Below are 21,183 nucleotides of genomic sequence, written 5' to 3' on the forward strand. Positions count from 1 at the left end.
GCAACTGTATAGACAGAAACTAAAGGTAGAGGTGTATAGATCTACATCAGTAACAAATATATCTCTAGATTGGTTAAACAGGATGATGCACTGGAGTTCCTCCATGTCCAGATTACTATAAGCAATGTCCCATATTATATCCTAGCAAGCTAAAGGTCACCATCTATGTCCCATGAAACCCACAGCTCACACTTAGACCTGTTGGAGACACTGTTCAACCAAATGCCATACTAATGGAAGATTTTAATTATCCCTCTGTAAACTGAGAATCATATATGTCCCCAAATTTGCAGGAACTGAGATTTCTAGAGTTTATTAACACAAACACCCTGAACCAGTTAGAGCATACACCTACTAGACATACAAACATATTGGACCTGGTACTCACAAATATGGAAGAATGTTGCATCCACCTTAGTATCATGTCCTCTCTGGTAAGGTCAGACCACAAAAGAATCCACTTCAAAACAAGAATCAATCCTGAAAGCCCAATGAACCCTGTAACAGTTAGAAACTACTTCAAGGCAAACTACATTTTATTAAGTGATAACCTATCAAAATTTCAAGCCCCCTCCAAACCCAGACAACATAGCAGCCTATGCAAAATTATTCACAGAAGCTCTCTACAATGATATCAGTGACTGCACAGAGGCTCCTGTAGTTACCAGAAGTAAGCCCAAACTAAATAAAAAAACAAACCATCCTGGTGGAATCCAAAATTAAACAGGTTGTAACACAAAAGAAAAAAGTCATAGTTAAAATTAGGAAGTGTAACACCAAAAAAAGATAAAAACTTTGTCATCAAACTGAATAGGCAACTAAGAGGTCTAATTAAGTCCAAAAAGGCAAATTTTAAGATAAGGATAGTGTTCCAGGCCAAGGATAACCACAAAGTCTTTAGCTATGTCTGAAATCTCAAAGGCACTAGACAGCAGTGTTCAAAACTATTGGTAAATGGAGCGACAGTCATGGAATCAGGAGATATAGCAAACCCTCTGGCTGACAAATTTAGCTCCAGTTTTACTCTTCTCACATCCAGCCACACCCTCAAGAAATACCACCTAGCATAATCCTTCCAACTGTTAGTAAGGAGCAGGTCTTAGATGGGCTCTCTAAGTCTAAAAATGCAGCTTCAATGAGCCACAATAATATCCTAGGATGCCTCCTAAACAGCCTGAAATATGACCTATCAGGGCCATTTGAGTCACTATTCAACCATAGCATCCAAACAGGTTAATGCCACATGAATAGAGGGCTGCAACAGTCATTCCTCTGCACAAGGGCAGGCCATCAGCGGATCCTGGAAATAACAGACCCATTAGTCTGACTACTCTTGTATGCAAAGCCATGGAAAGAATTATCATATAAATGACTAACAATGACATAGAAAACCTTCACACACTGGATCCACCCCAGTTTAGTTCTGTCAAAGGCAGGTCATCCTACTGAACCTGGTGGACTTGTTTGAGTAGGTCACCAAGACAATGGATGACGGCAAAATTGTGCATACTGCCTACCTTGATCTAGCTAAGGTATTTGATACAATACCCCACTTGGGCAATGCAAACAAACTCATGGAATTTGGCATAAACAACTGTGTAACTCACTGGATTGCTAGCTGGCTCACAGACAGGACCCAGAAAGTTAGAACTGGAAAGACCATCTCCACAAAGAGGCAGGTCACTAGTGGGGTCCCCCAGGGCTGTGTACTGGGTCCATTCCTCTTTGGCATCTATTTTTCAGAGGTCAAGGCCAATGTCAAGGAGCTCTGGCTTACAAAGTTTGCAGATGTTTGCAAGCTAGGAGCAATCATAGGAACCTCCCAACATACTAACATCTAGCCAGAAGGCCTTACACAGGCAAATGACTGATACCAAAGCCATGGCTTAAACCTCAATGTCAAAAAATACAGAGGAGTACCTTTTGGAAAGTCTGCCACCCAGGGAAACTACCTCATTAATAAATCACCCCTAAAAGTTGACACAGTAGTCAGGGATTTTGGAACTAATGTAGATAGTAACCTGGCTTGTGACCAACATGTGTCTAAGGTAGTAGGAAAATCATTCTATGTCACTTAACTTATAAGTAAAGGCATGGCATCTAGGTCCAGTTAAGTCTTTGTGCCACTGCATGCAACCCTCATCAGACCATTATTGAGTATAATATCTCCTTTGATATGTGCCTAACCAGGCACGTGCAACAACAGGAACATTCATAGATGTTGTTCAAAAAATAATACAGGGTATAAACACAATGTCTTATGCAGATTGCCTCAAAAGCCCTATCTCTATTCTTTTTTCCTACATACTGCTGAAAAGTGCTTTATGCCTCTCAGTAGACAATGTATCCTTGGATCCTGCTGTGATGGACCATTTCCATATCTGCAAAATGACATGAACCAGAACTACTAAATCTAAAGATTTAAACTTTGCTTGCAACTTAAATAGGACATGTTGGAGGGTAAGGTATGTATCTCAGAGAATCCTCATTCTCTTAAATAGACTTCCCATCCGTGTGAAGCACAGCCCTTCCCTAACCTTATTCAAGTACAACTTGGACCAGTGGACAAAATGAACCCATGGATAGAAAATCAGAAATTCACCCCTGATCTAACATGTATGTCACTGATGGACAGTGGCAGCCATGAAAGCATGCCCTAGCTAACATACACCCCTTAAAATAACTTCTAAGACAGTATCTTGTGGGATACATTTGGGCAGCATGGCTAGGTTTATAAAGGCCCTAGTGGTTGTTACCCTAGTATACACTTATGAACCTGCTAAGCACACAATATTCAAAGTAAAACAATGCAATAGACAGTTAAACTCATACAACAATAAACGTACACATTTACAGAATAAACACTGGCTATCTAGATCATTTTATGAGAGACTCTTTTGACACATAGCTTATTTTGACCAGCTCTTTTATGCGTAGTAAAATATGTAGATCAGGAGTAAGTCAAACACCTATTCTCCTTTCCAGTGGAAGTGGTGTTGACTGCAATATATTGGTGGAGAACCTGAATGAGAATGTTAATATGATCTAGATGGGTATGGAAATAGTGGTTCCCTATTAGATGAACGAATGCTTAAAATGTTGAGTATGACATGCTCTATAGCTTTTAAGCGAACGTTCATCTAAGTGAAACTAAGAATGTCGAAACAAGGAGTTTCAAAAAGTTATAGTTGGCCAGCCGTCAGGATGCCAGCGGCTGATGTCAGAACGTTCACTTCGTCTAGCCGTTCTTACAGTCCTCTACTGTGATGCAGTCTCGTCGTTCACCCTGTGTAATGTTATGACAGTCTTCCACTGTGGTGCAATCTTAGAGCTGGTATATTTAAGTAGGGGGGATGTGGGGGGGCACAGCTGCCCACATTGGGATATGTGGGGGGGGCAAAGCCCCCCACTTTATTTTGTTTGTTGAGTTTATTTTTGGGGGGGGGTGATTTTAATGGTGTACAGTACATTTTAACCGTCAGCCACTGGCTTACTGACTGCTGGCCAAATATAACTTTTCAAAACTCTTTGTTTTGATATTATGGGGTTTTGCTTAGATAAACTTTCACTTAAAAGCTGTCGAGTATGTCATACTCGACATTTTAAGCATTTGTTCATTTAATATAGACCCAGAAATAGTGTACCAGTGACCAGCCCCACTTAAAGGTCCATGCTGTATATACGACTGCATGATAATGCTAGAGACAAGAAGTCAAGGCCTGAAGAAACAAGTTACAGATTGTCTGGTTGCAAAATTAGAAACTGAAGAAGCATTAAATTACACCATGAAAGTTTATCATTACAGTTGTTTTGATTAAATATTAAGTGCAAGTGAGATATCTGTTTTGGTTTGCATTTCAACTTTTAGTATCCTGTTTGTAACCAACAGACACTTCTATACATAGTAGTGGAAGAAATGGTACTGCAGCTCTGCATACACAACTTCTATCTCTGTCTGTATTGTGGCAGACTTCAGAAGAGTTTTCCTCAAGCAGAGAACAGTTGTTGGAGCTGTAAAGGAAAGAAGAAGGGAACTTTGGAACACATTTTTCTGGGAATATGTGGAGTTAAGTGGGTTTGAGGGCTCCTAACACAATGTCCTGATACAGCTGTTGGGTGAACATATATTAATTATGGAGATTATGCTAAGTTTCAGTTTAGATTTAGAAATGTCAGAACATAGTAAATCCTTATTAAGTTGAAGTTTAGATTTAGAAATACCAAGATATAGAAAGTCCTTATTAAGTTTAATGTTATTAACAGCCAAAAAAGTGATAACAAGAAACAAAAGTGGAAAACAAAAACATTAAACGAGCAGTAACTGAAGTACTGAATATAGTAAAGGAAATTAAAATCTTAAGAGATAGGATCATTGCAACATGGAAGAACTAAATGCTATAAAAATGCACTTGGGGACATTATATACAAAATAATGCTGAAAAGTATATGAGTGTGACTTCCAAGATGGCTGCATGTTGAGTAACAGCTTAATTCTAGCTCTCCCAGTGTGAAAACAAAAACTCAGCATAGAAAGCCAGTGGACTTATATTGTTGGTTAAATTTCAGTAACTGGCTAGTAAATGCACTGCCTGGATGCCTGGAAAAAAGAAATACATAGGCCCTGAAAGAAAATCAGCTACAACAGGTAAGGAAAAGGCACTGACTGGGAACAATACTGCAGCTGTTCAGCAGAAACCAATGCAAACTCCAGACGTGACTTCCAGTAACCTAGAGGAAAGTATAATACAAATACACACAGACCTGATTAAAATAAATGAAACACTGATGGAGTACATCAACTTAAATAACAAAAGGCTGGAAAAAAGTGGAAGAAGCTTTAAAAATATATGAGATGAGGTGATAAAACTGCAAAAAACAGAGTTCAAAATGAAGAAAAGATTAGCTGAATATGAGACTGCTCAAGAAGAGATGTTTCAAAAAATAATAGAATTAGAGTACAGGGCACAGAGGGAAAAGTTGACATTTTCTGTTGTACCAGAGAAGCTGTAAGGAACAGACTACATTAATTTTAAGAAAGCACAAGTACACAACTGGACTGGTATTTCACAGCAAGAGTTGTTAATTGAAGAGGCACATCATGTGTATGCTCCAAACTTGGCTATGAGAAAGCAGCCTAGACCTTTAATAGTAAAGATGGAATGCTAACAGCAAAAGGAGTTTATTCTGAAAAAACTGTGGGAGAAGGACAAAGTACTAAAAGTGGGAGACAGCAGAGTGTGTGTGGAGCATGATTACTCCCTGTACACCAGGCAGAAGATGAGTATATTTATTCCACTATTCAGGGAATGTCAAAAAGCAGGCATGAGATTCAAACTACTGTGCCCAGCTATCTTCAAAATATTCTTTCTTGGAGGGACAAAATCATTTTTTGATGCAGTACATACTAAGGAGAAGATACAAAGGTTTGTCCAATAAAAAGTGAGCTGTGAAACAGAAGGAGATTCTGCTTCTTGTTCTTCTGGTAATAAAGACCACAGAGAGACTGCCAGTGAAACCTTTTCCAATATTTCAATGAAAAATGCTTGAGAGAAAGAAAAAAGCACAAGAGTTGACTAGACGAATCGAGAGTTGATTAGAAATGAAGCAGAGACAGCATTTGGGAGATGGAAATGAACAGGAATAAAGTCAATACATTGGAAATTGACAAAGGTGGGATTACAAAACAATAGTTATATGTGTAAAACATGATAGAACAAGAAAATCTGAAAATACTGGATTTTGTTGAACTTGTAGAGAGACTCTAAAGCATATGCCCTACTTCATGTCATTAATGTTTGGAAAAATACTTAGGAAGAGGGAAGGGGAGAGAGAAAGTTTACTGTAAGTAAAACAAATTTTTTCTTAGTAATATTTTTGTAGTGCATGATTTTCTTTGTATGCTATAACGTTTTCTCAGTTATGTCTAAGTGTAATGGGGATGCTAATTTAAACAGTTGTTCCTGTTTTTTTTCTTTCTCCATGTTCAGTTTTAAGAAAATGTAGGCACTGCAATGTTAAAAAAATATCTGGTCAGAAGAGTATGACAAAAGAAACATTAATGTACTTTTTTCAATCTTGCATAGAAGAATGACTAGATTAAGGCCCTTAGCTTGATCTACTAACAAATTTTAAGAAAACGCCAGTAAATAAAAAAGAACATTGAATATCAAAAAGCTTTTTTCAAGCAAATAAATGTTTGCTTAGTAGCAAACATGTTTCTGGTCCTTATGTCTCCATGAAGATACTCTGATAAAGAGAAATGGCTAGGTGATATTTTTTGAGTGCATTCAAGCATTTTCCTAGCTAGAAGAGTTATAAAGATATAAGACAAAAACAGACAGCACTTAGTAGAAGCACAGGCTGCACCATATGTCTTAGCATGGATAACCTTTCTTTTAAGTTAACTCAAGCCTGTGAGTGTGGCTGTCATTTTGGGACACTTGTTCCTCTGGGGGGGGGGGGTAAAACTTCAGTATTTGAAGATGTATATAGTTTTGTGTGTTAGTATTAAGTTAATAGGTTTTAGGGGGTACTGGGGTGTGTTTGTTTTTTATCTTTGAGAGCTTTCAATAAAACAAAAAGCTTTCTAAGACAAGGCATAGTCTCAAAGGGTATGACAAGAAACAAATATATAAAAGATCAACCTGCCAAACAGTATACGTATGTGACACAAAACCTGCAACTAGACATTTATCAAAAAGCTGTTACAAATAAAAGGTGGGAATAACAACTTTTTTACACAATAGTGCTTTCTGTAATGTCTTTAAATGTCAATGGTTTCTCAAATAAATACAAAAACTGAAACAGTAGTGAATTATATTAATATGTAGAGTGCAAATAGCTGTGCTACAGGATACACACTTGGAAAGAACTGAGCATGTGAACTTGATAAAGAAAGATTTTCACAATGGTTATTCAGTGGAATACCTGGGGCAAAGGAAAAGAGGAGTAATCATAATTGCAAGAGGAGCACCAATAGTGACAGAAAAGGATACAAAGATAACAATGGTAGATTTGTAGTACTAAGGGACTACTGACAAAGGAGGAGTATTACACTGGCATGTATTTATATTACACCAAAAACTGCTATAATGGAGCTTAAGAAAATGATGTGAGAAATAATCAGCTTTCAGCAAGGAATATTACTTATAGGTGTGGACTGGTACTTGATTTGCAGCAGTGAAGATGTGTCTGGGGGCCCAAAAGAGAAAATATAACAAAGGAGGGTAGAGTTTTGAAGAAATTTATGAAAATATTTGACATGGCAGATGTGAATTCAGTACTAGGATTTCAGACTGAATTTACATATTATTCCCCAAGATTCAAAAACTGGGCTAGGCTAGAGAGAATTTATATTTCACAGGAACATGTGCATTTAATTAGAAGTCCTGATACGTATCCAATACCTATTTCAGATCATGTGTCAATAATAACACTGGCACTTTCCCACCTATCTATTGAAAACAGAGGAATTTAAGGCATAGGTAGTGGAAATTATTCAGAAGCTATTAGAGGAGAGAGAAATTTCTTCTGAAAATATGGCTAGTCAGTGGGATAAAGAGTTTAGAAATGGGATGAAAATAAAAAAAATGGAGATATGGTCAAGAATTAATTAGAGAGACTGACAAATGTTAAAGTATTGCAGAATATGAGGACACTCACAGAACAAGAAGAGGAGCAACTGCAGAATGCTAAACAGAAAATAAAGGATTACCTCGACGATATTCATGAGTTCAGGAAAAATTGCTGTTAAGCAACTATTTTTTGATAATAACTCTAGAGCACAAAAACTTTTAGCACAACGACTCCGGCAACAGAAAGTATAAATGGCTGTCAGCAAGCTTAGGGATCCTATAACAAGCAAGATAACAAGAGATCCTGTAGAGGTATTAGAAATATTTTGGAAATTTCTCTCGGAAATATTTCTTACAAGTCTGTAAATATGCCAAGGTTAGAGGTAGATGAGGCTCCATTACTAACAGAACAGGAGGAGACAAAAATGGCAATGTATAACCAATGAACAGGAAATTCCTCAGGAATAGATGGTATTCCTTTGGATGTTTGGAAGCTAGGAGGGAACGGACTGATGAAGCTCTGGAAGGTTTGTTTATCAGTATTTTAAGAGGAGGAGAATTATGGATATACTGGAAGAAATCAGTGGTAGCTGTAATACCTAAAGAGGGTAAAGACCCATCAGATCCAGCTTCATACAGGCCCAGTTCAATAATAAACCATGATTCTAAAGAGTTTATGTCTATAATGGTTAAAATGATGACAAACTATGATGCCAAAATTGATAGATATGGATCAATGTGGTTTTATAGAGGGGAAACAAACATTTGATAACATTAACAGAACATTAATGATCAAGAGGGAAGCAGACTGTAAGAAAATACCACTGTTGTTGGTGGGTCTTGATGCAGAGAAAGCATTTGACAGAGTAAGCTGGGACTTTATGAACAGGGAAATGGAAGCATTTGCATTCCCTGATAAAATTATAAGGTTTATTAGGAGGATATATAAGGGATTGGAGGTGAAAATTAAAGTGGGTGGGCTCTCTCTGATCATTTCTGCTTGAGCAGAGGAACCAGGTAGGGGTGTCCTCTTTCCCCTTTGTTATTTGCATTATATTTAGAAACAGTGCCAAAGAAAATAAGGGAGTCAGAAATTCAAGGATATAATTGGTATGGTAGTCAAGAAAAGCTGGGTCTGTTTGCAGGTGATATTATTTTATACCTAATAAAACCAAAAAATGACATTTCAGGGTTGTGGAACATTTTGAGATAGTTTCAAATCTTTTGGGGATACAAAATTAATGAAGGTAAAACAAAGGCTACAGCTGTAAATTATGTACCCACACACAAATTGGTACAGCAATATCTATATTTATGGGAACATGATAAAATGAACTACTTAGAAGTATGGATTAAAAATGATTCCAGTGTGGCAGTTAAGGATATGTGGGAAGAGACTTAACAAAAGATAATACAAAAACTGAGAAATTGGAAGCTCTGTTATGTAGATGTGGATGTGGATGTGGATAGTAAGATACAAGCAGTTAAAATGTTTTTATTCCCGTTAGTCTTATATACAGGTCAATCAACCAGAGGAGAAGTTGTAGATAGCAATTAATAAAGAGCTAATATCTGTGAGGGGAAGATGGCAAGATTCAAGTGGGATAACTGATTCTTCCAACAGAGCTATTTGAAGGGGTATTTCAGAGCTACACAGTTAAGGCTCCTATATATAGCACAAGCAGAAACCTATGATTCAAAGTGGAAAGGGATAATGATAAAATGGGGGAAGCTCAAGAAATAAGGAGAGACTGGGATTTTGAATGCAGGCCTTTAAGGAGAATAACAATAAGTATACAGAATATTATATCTATAAAGTAGCAGAAAGTATCCTAAGAACTAAGCCAGAATGGGAATGGAGAAAGGAGATTCTGCTGATAGACTGCAATTAGAGATACAGACAATAGGCTAGAGGGGACTGGAATCTGTTGGAGAAAACTGGGAAAAGGAACCAAGGTATTGGGAGCAAAAAATTAGAGATGGAAAGGTAATAGAATGGCAAGAGACCAAGAATTTATTTGGACTGCAGGATAGAGACTGCCTTCAATGTTAAGGTTTGATATCAGAATATAGGCAAAGAGGAAGAAATAAGGGTGTCCTAAATGAAAGACCAGCACTGGTAGAGTTTTTATTAGAATCTAGAACAGAAGCTGCTGTTAAAAAAGGAATAATTAGCGCAGCATATACAATATTGCATGATAACTATACGAATCAATCACAGGAGGTTAGAAAGGATTGGAAAGAGAGATTGGATAAGCAATTCAGAAGGAAACAATGAGGGGATATATGTATGTCTCCAAAACATGCAACAAAATCTAGAAGGTTTAAGATTTTTGCTTGGAAATGTTTACATAGGTATTTTTTTTTACCACAAGTACACTCCAGAGTATTTTTCCTCAGGTAGACAGCAAATGTTGGCGGTATGATGGGAAAGAAAGTGGTAATTGGGAACATATTTTCTGGGAGTGTAATAAGTTAGCAGACTTTAAAGATTATCTGTAAAATACTCTGTCAGAGATACTGAGTGAGCAAATTGGTGTATCTAGGGAAATGATTTTTCTGAGATATGATACAGAATCAGAATTGCCTAGACATAGGTAAGGCCTTGCTGACTCTAATTATGGTAGGTGCCAAAAAAGCAATTACTGGAAAATGGAAATCAAAGTCTAAAACAACTGTACTAGAACTAGTGAATATAGTAACAGATAAAACAACTTGAATTGGGATATTTAAAAAAGGGTAGGAGCAATTTACATAGAAAGAAATGGGAATTGTGGGAACAATACATTTAGGGGAGGAATGAGGTTTAAACGAAGGCAGGACTTGAATGAGCGATACAATGTCTAACTGACAATGATTGGGTAGATTATAAGTGATGTATAATGTTTGCAATTAAAATTAGGTCAATTTGGTTTGCAATGTATAATGCTTGCAACTAAGTTTATGTCAATATGGTTTGTTCTCATTTATATAAATGTATGATTGCCTATGTCATAAGTGATAATTTAATAAAGATAGTTCTTGTTTAAAAAAAAAGAAAAACATATGAGCGTGTTGTGATATATGTGAATAAAGAAGAGAATTATGATGGAACGGTTATATATAATGCATGTAAGCAATAACAGAACATGATATTGAGATTTTTATCTTTTCATTTGAGCTAATATATGCAAAGACATTGCAAATCAATAATATGCTGAATAAAGTTATTAAAAATTGTTTCCTGGTGTTCCTGGTATTGCACATTGTAGACATCTAACTGTTCACAGTGCAGGTTTGCCTGGAAGTGCCATGCATGTACTTACACTAAAGTATTCTGGCCTCCTGTATCTGCTGGTTCTGTGCTCATTATTTACACTGTGTACCTACTGTACTGTATCATGTGTTACCTTGTGTACATACTGGCACGACTAGTCATGTATTGCATACTAGCATACTGTGCCTCTCACATATGTGCAGGCTGCATGGCATATACTACTTCTGCCTTGCTGTGGGTTTCAGTAAAGTGTCCTGTGTACTGCAGGAATGTGGACAAAGGTTTTGCATATACCACTTTAGTAGGCATATGTCCAGTGGTGTGTTTTTTCCTGCTCCATGACATGCCATAGGCATTTCTGCAACACTGTTCAGATGTATTTATATCTGGTTCTTCTGGACATTGCATAATCCACTACTTGAGCAACAGTGGTCTTCCACTATGGTCTCTATTTTTCTCTGACTTGTTGTGCCCAGATAAGCTCTACTGGACAGTTGTTCTAGTGATCTCCACTCTTTTTGCAGTCCTTCATTACGTTACATAGCTATGTTAGTTTATCACTGTTTTAGTCATACTATTGGCTGGGGTACTTTATGTCTAGAGTCTGCATGCCCTCGTGTTTTCTTGGGTCTTCTCTGGGTGCTCCAGTTTTTTCCCTCATTCCAAAGACATGCACTGGGTTGACTGGTGACTCTACTGTGTCTATAGGTGTATGTGTGGTCTGTCTATAATACAGAAGAAAGGCCTGGCCATCAAGTTCCATCCCTACTTACCTAGTAAACATTGTGAATGGTGCCAGCTGCTCATGAGGTCACTACAGGAGTCAGATGCAACTTGACAGCACTGGATAGATGAAATTACTCCAGCATTGTTTCCAATCACATAGCTTGCTTATTTTGGAAGTATATTTCTTCATGAATGTTAACTGCATATTAAATAATAAGTTGAGGGAGAATTCCTAAATTATGCTTTTTTGGGGGGTGGGATTCCTAAATGACACTATTTTATTTATTTTTTTTTATCATTTTGCGATTTTTATAAGAAACAGCTTGCGTGAGAAGACATTACTTTAAATATTTCTTTATGGACTGTCCTGTCACATTTTGCCTATAGTGATCATGCAACCTGTATGTAAATACGTGACATTATCTGAGTAGTGTCCACAAAATCAAGGATAATTTTCTGACCCCTGTGGTTTACGGTACCATTTCATACTTCAGCAAAATAGGAATTTCCAAGAATATTGACAATATGAATTATTAATAATTATTATTTCTACCTACCCAGGCATTTTTCCACTTCTGCATCATTTTTTCATGCTCATTAAAAGTGTTCTTCCAGCGGGACATTTCTTTTGACCACCCATCCTGAAAAGCATGATCTAAAATATGAAAAAATGTTGATATTATTTGTGTTATAATGATAGACACGTTCATATAAATATACAATAATCTGTATCATCATAAAATTAGACATTCTGTCATGAAGCTCATGAAACTGAACACTATATATAACACTCTGTGCATGTTGTAGTACTGCCTTTATTCTTAACAGACTCATGTTTTCAAACATTATGATTTCTAAGATATCTTGTATAATGAACATATCAAAGACTATATAGCTGTAGAGAAATACATTTTTAATAGCTGATATTAATAAGGGATATTTTGCCTTATTTTTGTTTTGTTTCACTGCTTTAAAGTGGCAATAACACATGGCACTGTTACTCAAAAGGGCTATCTATTGATATACTGAATGGGTTTGATGTTTGCCTGCATGCAATATAGCTTCTAGCTTGTAGCACTAGAGAGTTGAAAAATATGGAAGGCGTTTTTTAAACCAGGAATAAGTAGTGCGAACACTGAAACTTTGTGATGATATTGTAAATGAAATGTTCTTCAGAGAAAAATAAGAGATTTGGAAATTCATGTCTACATTCGCCAAACTACAATAATTTTTGGCTTGTAATACAAAAGTATTCATTAAGTAGACTTACTTTTTGTTTCTTTCTCAAGAACATTTTTGCAGGTTCCTCCACGGTAATGCCACTTATGCACAGTTCCTCTAGATAAAGGTTCTATTTCTCACAGTTTATTTCTTACCAGTTCCAGGTAAGTTATGTTTCTGCATTTAAATTCACTCTTAAAATTAACTGCAGTTTTTTTGTTTGTTTTTTTAAATTCTGACATTGCACTTGGATTACATGAATTCTACTAGAGGTTCATATTTAGCAAAGAGAAAAGAACTGATAGCAGTGAATCTTCACTGCTTTACATGATTTATTTTGTTAGTCCACGAAGCTCTCCACTTATGTTGTAGATATAATTTGTACTTCCTAACAGATGTATATATCGGACACATGCAGCACAATACCTCATCTACATTTTTCATTCTATCATATGCTGTCCCAGGGAAATACAAAATAGCCGAAATTTAGAGCAACACAAAGAATCCACCATCTGTAGACAAAAATATTTACTGGGGCAATTGTATGTCTCTCTCACACACACACACACACACACACACACACACACACACACACACACACACACACACACACACACACACATATGCACACACACGCATGCACACACACACACCAGTGGTCTTCCATCATCTAATTTTCTATTACATTTTATAGATCACATCTCTATAACTCACATCTGTGCTTAACTGATTATTCTGCAGATTGTTTATATTGGTTATTTTATTGTCAGTTAACCATTTCTTTTAAATATTTTGGCTATCAGGTGGATTAGTTGCCTGCTTTTGTGTGCTTTTCACTTTTGTTATACACTGAAAAAATAACAAAAAGACATTTGAAAAAAAACACAAAATGAAATTTATATGCCTTTGCAGAGATTTTTATTATCTCTTCAGAAGAGCCAAATTTCTTCTTTAGTTCCAGTGAACTCCAGTTTAGTTTTGGTAACAATATATATTTTCATCCTTGGCAGCTGAGGCAGCCAGTTTTGTTGTATTCTATAAGCTGTGGCCACCCTCATCCCAAGTTTTCATCTGATAGAATTTGGACCAGCGTTCCCATGGATTTTTTCAATTTCTCCAAATGTTTAGGGTTTCTAATACTATGACAGGAGTGGTCCCCATTCCCAAATCAGGGTATCAATAAAGTTAATGAAATTACTGTTGCTTTAGTCTTTGATGTTTACCAAGTGAGCTCTTCTTAGCCCCTACAATATACCAAGAATTTCCTCCCTCTGCAATTCATATGGAGTTACATGTATTAATAGTATATTTAAGTATGATTGAAAATCCTTTTTTTAAACCATATTGCTCCTGAAAATCCTTTTTTATAAACCTTGTAGCTCCTACTACTATTGGAACTATCTGGGTGTTTTTATTCCATACAGTTCTGGTTTCTGCTTAAGTATCCTGGTATTTTATGACTTTATGTCTGTCTAAGTATGCAGGACACTATAACTGCAAGGGTAGCTGTTTCAACCATTAATTTTACTTTTGTCCTTTTTTCTTTGACTGCTATATCTTGTTTTCTTCTGCTTTTTTAAAATATTGGTACTGGATGATCCCATGCAATTAAAACTTAATCTTCAGTAACTTTTTGTGGTTCATGTTTCCGGTGCATCTCAGTTGCTGTGTTTGTAAAATCCCCAGTGCAACATTCTTGCCACATAATTGTACTTCTCAGTATACAAACCCTCAGCCATACTATGTCACAACTAACAACAAGATGTGCAACTGTTTCTAGCTCTATCCTAGTGAATCTACATTTGTCTGTATCTCCCACTTTTTCTATAAATTCTAAAAATCAAAATGTACATAGTCCACAGTCTTGACTGTCATTAATGTCTCATCTTTTGGTTCAAATTCACCTTTCCTTAGCCATTTATGTAACAGATCTTGATCAGCATAGGTTGCTAGGTAGTTATGCTTCATTTCAGTCATTAGACCTTCAACTAATGTAGATCCCCTTACCCCCAAAAACAAAGTCCCTTTGTATTTGCTATTTATCAAGACTGAACTTACAGATGGTCTATGAACTAGCATTTTTAATTCTACTCAGTAGTTTTCTCCACAAATGAGGTAAATACTGAAATGTAATGGTCTCTCTTAAGTTTTATTTATGTCAGTTTTATACAGGGGACCATAACTCCTATCACTTTGGGGTATTTTTCATCCAGTTCCAAACCAAGATCTTGTCTCAATGTGTTACTGTTCAGTGCCTTATAAGAAAGGAATGATTTTTCCCTTACCAGTCTATGCAGTATAGCATATATACTCAATTTCTTTAACCTCTGTTGATAATCCAGATTTTTAACATTTATTATTCTTTTTATAAATCTATGAATAGTTTCCAGAATTCCAATGTCAGCTAACATAAGATAACAGAAACCAAGACAGTATTCAAGAAACGGCTCTACTGCTAATTAGCACAGTCTAATACAGATTTGTCTCAAGATTCCATCATTTGAAAATGAGTCCAGTTTGTCTCATCACTCTTTTTTTATCTTGAATATGATTTTTAAGGGCAAGTCCTGTACCAATTAAAGTACCCAAATCTCTTATATGGTCAGTTATTTCTAAGTCCAGTTGACCCATACTGACAGTGATGTCAGAATGAAAACCATATAATACTACCTCACTTTTTTAGTATTAAATCTTAAACCTTTGCCATATAATACTACCTCCTTACATTTTTAGTATTAAATCTTAAACCCTGGTGTTAATTGACCCTAAGTAAGCATACAAACATACTAAATCCTCAGGTTTAGTAATTTATGTCCCCATTTTACAATTATTTGTATAACTGCAGAACCAGTATTTTATTGAGTTGGGAAGTTAGAGAAAACTATGAAGCCCTTCAAAACTCCTCCCCTAGTTATTTTCCAAGGTGATTTGATACCTTTTATTATTACTGTCTGATTTCTACATGTCATCCAAGATCCCGTCCATCTGACAATATAAGAATTCTCACTACACTTAATTTTAATATTATTTGGCCATGATATAAGCTACTGAAAGCTTTGGTAATGTCCACATATACTGCAAGGTATTATCTACCATGATCTCTTAATTTAGATATTCTTTCATAGAACTTGGTTTGACAAGTTAAATTTGAATGACTTGTGATAAATTCATATTGTGTACAGTCTATGTCTAGGCCATACTTTTTTCCCTCATCAGTTATTTAATAAGACAATGCTCAAAGCAATTGCCTATAATCAAAGTCAGACTGATTAGTCTATACCAAAATGTGTTCTGCTTATTTCCACTGTTATAAATCAAGATGACAACAGGCTTTACCCAGTCATCACGTACAGTATCGCTTCTAAAAATCTCATTAAACATAAAGTCAATGAACTTACTATATTTTGAGAGATGATAGAAATTAGCCAGAAATGCCATCAGATCCCACAGAATAGGTTTCTTTTACTCTACCAATTGCTTTGAATACATCTTCCTCTGAAATGGTATGACAATAGGAGTTAGAGTTGACATATATAACTAGATAGTTAACCTCTTTACAATCACCAGGTTAACAAAATGGTTATTAAAATTTTCAACTATATCATAAGTTGAGTTTATTAATTCCCCCTCAATTTGAAATGGTCCAGTAGTTATGGCAGTTTTCCTTAATGAGTTAACATAAATATAAAACTGTTTGTTGTTGTTGTCTTTTGTGTTCACCAATGTATTTTTATGTATTTTTTTAACTTATGGTTCTTTTTTTCAGATCCTTGGTAACTTCATGTAATCATTTTTATAATAAGTAGATCTAATTGTATTACATATCTCATAAATTTTCTTTTTATTAACTAATTTCTTCATTTTTTATCCCAACAGGGATTGTTTTTCATTTCATCCTTGTTTTTTTTATTGTTTTAGTTTTACTTAGATACTCATTGTACATATTTTTGAAAAATTCCCATCCACAGTCATGCTGGTCCATGGTTAGTTTCCCTGTCCAGTAATATTTGGCTAAGTCTTTTAGTAAGTTTGCAAGAAGTGCCAAGGGACAGTTTATTGTATCCATTTTTTCATGCCATATTGTATTAAATTTCTATTGTGCTGTATAGTACCTAAGAAGACATTACTAATCTAGATGTGATTTGATATTCCTAATGGCAGGCTCACTGTTAACATGCTGACTAGTCTCTCTATATTTATTAATACCAAATGCAGAATGCTGTTCATACAAGTTGGAACTTCAACCATTTGTGTAAGGTAAAATGAGTTAGTTGTGTCCATAAAGTACCCCTCATAGTGAAAGTTAGAGTGATGTATACTCCAATTAATATTTGGATACAAACTTTTAATTTATTAAATACAGCATCCTTCATATATTGAAATGGAACACTCAGCAGGTCATTTGGTCTAGTGACAATGCATATATTGTTATAGTTATGTTTTCTATATTAATCATGAACAGATGCACTAGGTCCACCAGTTTTACTCCTCTGAAGGCTGTAAATATGTTTTTTTTTTCTTTGTCCAAACTTGTTAGTACCCTTAGTTGTTGACTAACATGCAAGGTACCAATTACTGATATGCTCGTTTCTTTCTTCTAACGTAAAGCCTCCATTTCGTACTTGATGTATATTATCTTTTCCTAGTCTGAATTCTGAACTCTCATCTTTCTCTACTTTTGACTTTCATTCTGTGCTTTTCAGTACTTTATTTCCACTATCCTCATATAACCTCTTCAGTTCTCAATAAATCTCCACTATTACTTTCAGATTAAGTGTTGTTTCAGTTGTCCAGTTTAACACTTTGTTACTTTATTTTTCTCACTGAATGATTAGTATTTACATTTCTCTTTCTTTTCAAAGATTTTCTTGATTTGTTATTCCCCTCAGGATTATGTTTAGACACAGTCACACCATACATGAACATCCCTAAGTCTGGAACAACTGTAATAACAGGCATAGTAGAAAACCTAAATAAACTGGGACTATACCCATATGTCACCTAATGAATTGCCAACGAGCTCAAAGATAGGATACAGATAATCAAAACAGGGGAAGTTGCCTCCAAAAAGAGACCAAGCACCAATGGAGTCTCCCAAGGCTCTGTACTAGGACCTCTCCTGTTTGGCATCTAATTTTCTGAAGTTAAAGCGAGTACCAAAGCACTCTGGTTGACTAAGTTTGCAGGTGACTGCAATCTAGGAACAGTCATTGAATCACCAAATGACTTAGCATTCATGCATGAAGGTTTTTCCCAAATAAATAACTGGAGCCAAAATCACAAACTTAAACTAAATGCCAAAAATGCAGTACTGTATCCTTTGGGAAGTCATCTACTCCAGGGAATTATCACATTGAAAATATGCCCCTAACAGTTGACCCAGTTGCTAGGGATTTGGGAACTTATGTGTACAGTGACCTAACTTTTGACCAACATGTGTATTTTGTTGTACGAAAAGCCTACTATATTGTACAGCTTATAAACAAAAGAATTGTGTCTAGTTTTAGGAATGTCATTGTCCCCCTTTACTCAGCCCTCATTAGGCCAGTCATTGAATATAATGCCCCCTTTAGCATGTAACAACTGGAACACCCACAGAGATACCTTACTAAAAGGATACAAGGCCTATACAACATGTCCTACATGGACCGACTAAAAGCTCTGTCACTATATTTGGTATCCTACAGATTGCTAAGAGGTAACCTGTGTCTGGCATACAAGGCATACTCCTACCCATTACTGATTGATTTATTGTAAATTGCAAGTCAAATGGCATCAGAAATACTCCATCTAGGTTTCAGAACCTCTTCTGCAACATCAACAGAACAGTCTGGAGGGACAGGATACCTCTGTTGTGAAACAGACTCCCCATTCACATAAAACAAAGTTAATTCTTGTCCATATTCAAGCACAGCTTTGATCTATGGAACGGAAACAGAAAATTTACCTCAGGACTGCCCCTGTACTATTAATGGATGGTGGCAGCTACTAATTGCTTTATCTCATGCATGGGTCCCCTCAAATTATTTCTGCTATAATCCTGGTTATTCTCATTAGGGATAATGTATAATTATCGATCATTTGATGGATATGGACAATCTACAAACAAATGGGATAGGTTATTTCAAACAGAAAAAGGGAAACTGGCTAGGCTTAAAATGGGATGCAAGGCTACTAACCTAGTACTTACCTATGAACCTATAATTTAATCTCCTTTCCTTTGTGGCAAATATTTTAACTTGTTTAAGGTTTCCCCTACTGTTTGGTTTCTAGAGTTGGTTTACTCAACTCTTAGTTCAACGTTTTCAGTAGTTTCCTGAGTACATCAACATTATCCACTGGAACTAACTGAATATTATCAGTATACAATATTGATAGGTGATTTATCCCCTTTTTAAGATAGCTGTTTGAGATATATATATATATATATATATATATATATATATATATATATATATATATACTGCAATAAGATAGGCTCCTGGCCACTTTACTATATTAATGTCTCTGTATCAGTTTTACCAGTTGATGAGTCTGTGTCCTGCTTAGGGATTATCTCATATCTGCTTAGTAATTTTTTCTGCTTTTAGCCTTGTAATGCTGCAATTTTCTTTTACTGCTTTGTAGTTTCAATCCATTCCCAATTTGTGGAACTATTTTACCCAATAATTACCCAATACCCATAGATTGGAATAACTACTCATGCCAAAACACACATGCCCAGAGATTCCTTGATTTTGTCAATGCAAATGCCTTGGACCAGCTGGTCAACACCCCCACAAGTGGTGAAAATATCTTGCACTTGGTATTAACCAACATGAGTAACCACTGCAGCATTCCTACAGTGTCATCATCCCTGGTAAGATCCGACCACAAAGTGGTCATTGTCGAAGTCACCATATCCCCCACCCCCTCCCACCCCAACTAGGGTCAAACAAAAAACCTTGTCCAAAGCTGATTACAACCTCCTAAGGGAAGGTATAGACAGCTTCACAGCCCCCTTCCCCTACATAGGAACTGGTGCATATGTACAAACCTACACCAAAGTACTACACAAGCATTTATATAGCTTCATGGAATCAGGAATACCTGAAAGGAGAAAGTCATCCTCCTCAAGGAATAGTAAACCTGTCTGGTGGATATCTGCAATAAACAAACTCTATAATAAAAGGAAAAAATTGCTATCCAGGACCAAGAAGGAGCAGGTGCCTAATTGGAAGCAATCTCTCCTTAGCCTGAACAAGCAAATAAGAGCACTAGTGAAATCCTTCAAAGCAAACTTCAAGTTCAAACTGGCCACATCTAGTAAAGACAATCATAAACCCTTCTTCACATATGTCCGCAGTCTCAAAGGAAGCACCCAGATCTGCTCAGAACTGGTGGTCAAGGAAACCACATACACAAATGCCATAGATATAGCCAACCTACTGGCAGACAGGTTCAGTGAAAACTTCACCCCTCTGTACCCCCATCAGTAAATCAGGACATCCCCAGCACCTGCCCCCCTCCCCTAATCTCTAGGGAGCAAGTCATCACTGCCCCCTGAAAGGCAAAAAATACAGCCTCCATGGGACCTGATAACATCCCAGACTGCATCCTACATGAACTCAGGCAGGAACTTGCAGCACCACACCATTAGGCACCCTATTCAACCAAAGCCTGAGTGCAGGCTTCCTCCCAGCCGAGTGGAGGACAGTCACTGTCATCCCTTTGCACAAAGATGGAGCATTCATCAATCCAGGAAATTATACACCCATCAGTCTAACTAGCCTGATCTGCAAGGCCATGGAGCAGATTATCATGGACCTCATTAACAAGGACATTGGCAACCTCTAAACACTTGATCCCACACAGTTTGGTTTCATCAAGGGGAGGTCATGCCTGTTAAATTTGGTCAACTTCTTTGAGACAGTCACCAAAGCAATGGACAAGGGAAAGATGGTGCACACTGCCAACCTTGACCTGGCCAAAGCCTTTGATACTCTCTCAACTAGGCATCAATCCATATGTTACCAGATGGGTAGCAAACTGTCTCACTGATAGAACCCATGTAGTCAAAATAGGGGAATCCACCTCAAGTAGTAGACCCATAATGAGCAGTGTACCCCAGGGATTGGTCTTAGGGTCTCTGTTGTTTGGGATATACTTATCTGAGGTACAGGCCAAAACCAGTGGGCTATGGCTGACCAGGTTTGCAGATGACTGCAAGCTGGGTGCTGTCATCAATTCCCCTAGTGATGTGAACATCCTCCAAGATGGTCTCACCCAAACAAATGACTGGTGCCAGAAACATGGCCTCAAACTGAAAGCTAAAAATGCATCACCATCCCCTTTGGGGAAAGTGACATCCCTACAAATTATCACATTAATAACAATGTCCTAAGCACACAATCAGTCGTGAGGGAC

General features: G+C 36.6%; 1 protein-coding gene across 3 annotated transcripts in view; it reads right to left on the reverse strand.

Annotated features, from left to right (window-relative positions):
* SEMA4D (semaphorin 4D) overlaps positions 1–21,183 on the reverse strand; it is a 1,587,330-nt gene that overhangs the window by 65,039 nt on the left and 1,501,108 nt on the right. For all 3 annotated transcript variants that reach the window (XM_044064318.1, XM_044064319.1, XM_044064317.1), the window contains one exon: positions 12,114–12,211. In XM_044064318.1, the coding sequence (XP_043920253.1) occupies positions 12,114–12,211 (98 nt within the window). The remainder of the gene's footprint in view (positions 1–12,113; positions 12,212–21,183) is intronic.

The sequence above is a fragment of the Protopterus annectens genome, chromosome 2.part2 (genome assembly GCF_019279795.1).
Source record: "Protopterus annectens isolate FY-2018-M chromosome 2.part2, PAN1.0, whole genome shotgun sequence".
Taxonomy (NCBI): Eukaryota; Metazoa; Chordata; order Ceratodontiformes; family Protopteridae; genus Protopterus; species Protopterus annectens.